This window comes from Solanum dulcamara, chromosome 11, assembly GCF_947179165.1.
Source record: "Solanum dulcamara chromosome 11, daSolDulc1.2, whole genome shotgun sequence".
Classification (NCBI taxonomy): domain Eukaryota; kingdom Viridiplantae; phylum Streptophyta; class Magnoliopsida; order Solanales; family Solanaceae; genus Solanum; species Solanum dulcamara.
Genome location: NC_077247.1, coordinates 7,856,350 through 7,862,349, shown reverse-complemented (window position 1 = coordinate 7,862,349; position 6,000 = coordinate 7,856,350). Strand labels below are relative to the sequence as shown.

General features: G+C 37.2%; 1 protein-coding gene across 3 annotated transcripts in view; it reads left to right on the top strand.

Annotated features, from left to right (window-relative positions):
* Positions 1–385: 385 nt before the first annotated feature.
* LOC129874143 (uncharacterized) overlaps positions 386–6,000 on the top strand; it is a 42,674-nt gene continuing 37,059 nt past the window's right edge. For all 3 annotated transcript variants that reach the window (XM_055949385.1, XM_055949384.1, XM_055949386.1), the window contains exon 1: positions 386–726. In XM_055949385.1, the coding sequence (XP_055805360.1) occupies positions 512–726 (215 nt within the window). In that variant the 5' untranslated portion in view covers positions 386–511. The remainder of the gene's footprint in view (positions 727–6,000) is intronic.

Here is a 6,000-nt window from a genome sequence, read left to right as displayed (position 1 = left end):
TGAATTCTATTAAGCCCATACTTTTAATCTTGAATATTTATTTTTTAAATTAGTGAAATCATAATCGATTGTCACATTAAAATATTTTCTATTTTTAGACTTTAACCGAAATTAATTTTGAAATATATATGTGATATGGATAGTTTTGGAAATAATATATATATATATATCAAATGATTTATTTTGACAAATTTACAATAAATTCATGTATAAATTAATTTTTTTTATAGCCGAAGCGCAGACAACTAGTAAGTATATATTTAAGAAACTAAAAATAATAAATATATAAATAAGAAACCAAACTTCATAATATTTTGAAAAGTTAAAAACTAAATCACATAAATATATAAATATATAGTTAAAGTAGTTCAGACGGCATTTTCACCCGTATGATCAAAATCTGAAACCAATTAATTTAAGTTGAAAAAAACAAACCACATTATCCGCCGGCGTTCACCCCCGGCGGTCGATCTGAGGTAGGAAAGGTGAGAAGTAAACGCAAAACAGGTAGATGGAGAATGAGAATGCACTGGGGAAAAGTAAAGATCAGAAAAACAATGGCAACGAGATAAAGAGTTTGTTAGCGTTGAAATCCATATTCTCTTTCAACGGAAAAAAGCGTAGCGGTGACAGTGAAGGTGCCGATGATGCCGCCAGGACTCCGCCTTACCAGCCTTTACCTTTTCTATCTTCACTCGCTAATTCTGTTGTCTCTCGTTGTTGCAAGTAAATTCCCTCTCATTCTATCTTGAAATTACAATTTCTTTTTCCATTTGTAGCTTATTGTCACTGAAATGCAGCTGAACTATTGAAGGATAAGGCATGAGGTTGGTATTACTGGCGTGCCCAAGCTGAAATTTTGATTAATGTAGGTTGGAGAAGATGGTTTCAAGAATCTACTTGATATCTATGTTAGCATGCATAACGATGTCAGCGGGTTCATTTTGCATCTTATCATGGATTTGTAGTATGCATGAGAGTTATGAGCTTAGATTCAAAATTTACCAACTACTGTTAATATTAGTACGAAAAACCCTCTTAACAACATCACTCATTTATTTATTTCCCCCTTTTCTCTATTTCGATCCCAGATCATTACCTTTCACCAATCTTCAATATCATCCTTATCCTCAAGGATGTACAATATTTGCTTCCCAAAATCTGAAGAGTTAAGTTTTCCACTGGACCAACACCTTCATTGCTGCTGCATTATTCTCCACCACCACCCTTGCTCTGCAAAATGACACAAGGCTGAACCAAAATCTGTCCATCTTCTCCCGCCAAGAGAAACTGCTGCTGAGGTTGTATTGTATGCTCAATTCTCTTCTCCAATAATGACACATGAAGCAGACGATGAATTGGGGAATGATTGGTGATTGCAGCTAGTATGCCACTGCTTCCTTTTTTTTTTTTTTGAAAACTTGACAGGGTTCATAATGCTTTGGACTCACCTTAAATTGCTTCCTGGCTGCAGTTGAAGTCTGTTTATAAGGTTGCAGTTTCAGATGTACCTAATCTCCAACTTTAAAATGCCTCTCACTCCTCTTCTGATTTGCATGCCATTTCGTCCTAGCTTGTGCTTTAACTAAGTGATCCCTCAGGAGCTTCTGAACTTGCAGTCTTTGTTGAATGACGTCCTGCACTGATAGGACTGGAGATTGTTGAAATGGTCCCATAGGAATTTGAGGAGGTTCATATCCATATAATAGTTGAATAGGAGTGCACTGCAGTGAGGTGTGAAAATTTTGTATTATACCAGCATTCAGATTGGTGCTTGCCCATTTCTTGGTTTAGACAATACCATGGCTCTCAAGTACCCTTGAATACATCTATTCAATCTTTCAGTTTGTCCATCAGTCTCAAGGTGATCAGCAGTGCTTAGACACAGTTGAGACTTGAGTCTTGGATGCCTTGAGTAAATGTGCCAGAATTGACTAGTGAACATCTTATCCTTGTCTGATACCAGAGTGTAGGAAATTCATGTATGTTTTTAATCTCCTCAAGGAATAACTCTGCTACTTGCACAGCTGTAAATGGATGCTGTAGAGTCAGGAAGTGCCCATACTTAGTAAATCTATTAATAACCACTAATATCACATCTTTATCCTGTGACTTGGGTAACCCTTCTATGAGCTTATGCGGCAATTTTTAGAGGTTGCATTAATCCTAGGTCTGCCACAATTTAATCTTTGCTTCTTTTGTACATCTTTCTTCATGGCTGGCTAGTAAAACAGAGTTGTAACCTCTTCACAACTGACCTCCAAGGGCATGGAGTTGACTTTCCTACATGTCTTGGAGCTAGAGGCTTGCTGTAGTAGGCAGTTGTCTGTTTTCTTGATTTAGTCCTGTTCCGATTCCCTGGTGGCTAGCATTAGTTGAGCTAACAAACTCTGGCTTTTCCTCAGTAACTTTCCCATTGATTTAGCTGTGATCTGGATTCGTATTTCCATTCCTGTATCTCTCTTAAGCTCCACCGATTTCCCAGCATGTTTGACTATGATTTTATAGTGATCATAACTGGACTATATGGTCTCATCTAATCCCCTCCAAGAGCCATGTCACAACCTTCAGTTTCTGCAGTCTAAATTTCAAGGAACTCAATCCTTTTTGCCTTCAATATGACATTTGCACAACTCTGATGACCTAACATTTGATTTCCATCAGCTACTGTTACTCTCAAGGGAATATCATCTAATAATTCAATCACAAGCTCCTTCACAGTTTGGTGATATATGATGTTATAATTGCTCCCTGAATCCACCAAAACTATAAGTGATAAGAATCAGGTTAATTGAATAAAAATCCACATGTTCTTCTTAAATACTTGTAGCAAATTAAAAATAAGGTAATCTTCATAAGTTCTTAAATTCTTCAATCCTTTATCTAGTGTCCTTGACTGGAGCAAATATCCCCTTGTGCAGCCACTTGTTTTTCTTATCCACAACAATCATTACCTTCTCCTGTTTCGTGGCCACTCTTGAGACAAAATGAAGTGAGTGAGTAGCCTCTCTCTATATCTGAGTTCTTCCTTGAGATGACCAGCAAAGCACGTTAAGAGGAAATTTTCTGAAATGGTTGGGTTCCTCATAAACAGTGATTTGGTAGACATTGAAATATAATTCGTACCTTCTCAGCCACTCGAGGTTCGCTACCATCGAACATTGGAAACTGTAAGTTAGATGGATGGTTACCTTTGAAACCCATCATATTAACTTCTTCAGCATATGAGATCCTAGTCCTCAGAAGTTTTCCATCACCCCTGTTGGTTGACTCATTCTCCATGGATGCCTTCCCACCAGAGTGGCCAATCATGATACTTAGATGTCCAAACATTTTTATACTTGAGTTTTGTAACTCCTCCATTTGTTTAGCATTACCGGATAGCTTAGAGTTCAACTTTCATTGTTCTTATCTGTCCCTTTGAATCTCGCCCGTGTATCACCCATGACTGCTTGCATCTTCGTATCCAGCCTCCGATAGTTCTCATCCGCCTGTTTGGATCCCGTTGATTCTGGACGATTCATTTGCGCCATTAGTCAAGTTCAGGTTTGCCGTGCTAATACTGAAAGTAATGGGCTTATCAATTTACAACTACAACAATATATCTAGTGAAATCCCACAAGTAGGGTCTGGGGAGGGTAATATGTACGCAGACCTTACCACTACCTCATAAAAATAGAGACACTGTTTTCGAAAGACCCTCGGCTCAAAAGTCACAGTCTCTAGTAAGAGAGAAAAACAATACATATAGCATAATGGCAAAAAAGCGATGCAATTTTTACAAGACAAGAACAATAACGATAGCAAAGTAATGTGATAATCAAAGGCAATAACAACACAACTATAAAGGCACGCCTAGACCTACGACCACCTTAAACTGATACACGACAAGACACCATTTTATCCGTATTATCCTTCTACCCTAATCTACGAACTCCACTCATTTCTATCTAAGGTCATGTCCTCGATGATATGGAGTATCGCCATATTTTGTCTAATCACCCCTCTCTAATACTTTTTCAGTCTACCCTACCCCTCTACATAGCCCCCAACTCCACCCGCTCGCACCTTCTAACTGGAGCGTCGACACCCCTCCTTTGCACATGTCCAAACCATCTGAGTCTCGCTTCTCCCATCTTGTCTGCCACAGATGCCACTCCCACCTTCTCCCGAATAAACCTCATTCCTAATCTTATCACTCCTAGTGTGTCCACACATCCATCTCAGCATCCTCATCTCTGCAACATGCATCTTCTGAACAAGAGAGTTCTTTACTGACCAGCACTCCACTCTATATAACAACGCTGGTCTAACCACCATTCTGTAGAACTTACTTTTAATTATCAATTTGAGTTCCAAATTTAGACCAGAAGGTGGATTTATCAATAAAATTATAAATTAAGGGAAAATTGAAATTCTTTACAATACAGTCTCACAATTCACAGTTGTAACCAGTACAAAACAGTGACTCACCGATGAAACTAAAAAGGGCCATAGTCTCTGAAATTGTGCCCATCCATGACCAGCATAGTTATTGTAACCTGAAGAACATAATTTGGTAGGAAAAAGATAAGGAAAAAAAGAGGGGAAGAGAAGAATCAGATAGAGAGAAATGCATTAGAAAGGAATGAGAATAACCAGATTTGACACACTACATCCTACATCAAATTGGTTTACTTATACCTTTGCAGAATAGATCCTAGCCGTCCACTTCATTTATTTAACAGTAGTTGTCTTTTGTATTAATGTTAAAACTAAAACTAATTACGCTCTAAATGACGTCACTTCATTATTTATGTCCCTCATTTTCTCCTTTCTATCATTACAGAGAGGGAGAGTGATGAAAACTTTTTTGGCTCCTCCAGAAGTCATAAGAAGTTGAGTTAGTTTTTTGGGTACTGTCTTGTGCATCAATCAAACCAACGAGGAAAAAATGGGCTTTGAAATTTTTATCTGCTCCCTTACAACTTTCTACAACTGCCCTGTACAGGTAGCGAAAGAAGAATAATTTCTACAATTTGTTGATTGAAAGGAGGCTTACATGCCGGAAATATCTCTTTGCATATTGTCCTCTGTTTACTTTTAGAGACTTGCAATTTGAGGGAGGGATTTGACCCTAATCATTTGCACCTAATTTGATATATCAAAGAAAATTTGGAATTGCCTTACTTTGGATTAGACATGCAAACCCAAATCACATTTAATTTCAGCCTTGTTTTGGGTTCATTTCAATGACACTTGAAAACATGTCATTTGCAAGCATGTTAGATATCTAAACTCAATGTTTCAAGAGAATGAATGATAGACGAAGATGTAACACAGAGAATCAAAATATGATGATTGAACTAGATGAGTGCTATGGGAATATTGTATGATACAATGGTACCTACCAAGTGAGACAAGTATATAGAATGTTTGTCTGGCTAACCATGTTATACGAGAGTGATTATTGAGCTTCTAAGGGCCAACATATCCACAAGGTGAGTTCCAAACGAATGCAAATGTTAAAATGGATAATAGATTTGTGGTTATACAAGGTTAATAATATCAGAACATATCACATCCAACAGAAGGTGCAAGTAGCACACATAGAGGATAAAGTGATAGAAGACAATTGAGATAATTTCGTCATGTCTTACGTTTGTTGAAGATGTTAATAGGAGGCAGGTAGATCTAAATTATATGAAAGGAAGTACATGCGAAGCGAAAAATAAAATACAATGTATGTAAAAGATCTACACATGCAACACCCAGTAGGTGGATTAAGTCTTAGTAAGATTAGGTTCAATATTTGTTAGGATTTTTCTTTAATGTCTGGAGATGTCCATAGAAATTATGTAGAAGTGCTAGTGTTAAAGAACATCACGTTACTGAATATAGGTATGAAATAGATACAATAAGAAAATGGATAGTGAGAATTCATATAACTATCACCAATCTCAAGTAGCTTGAAATGAGGTGTTGTCTTTTTTTCTCATTTCTATATCTGAATGATGTATG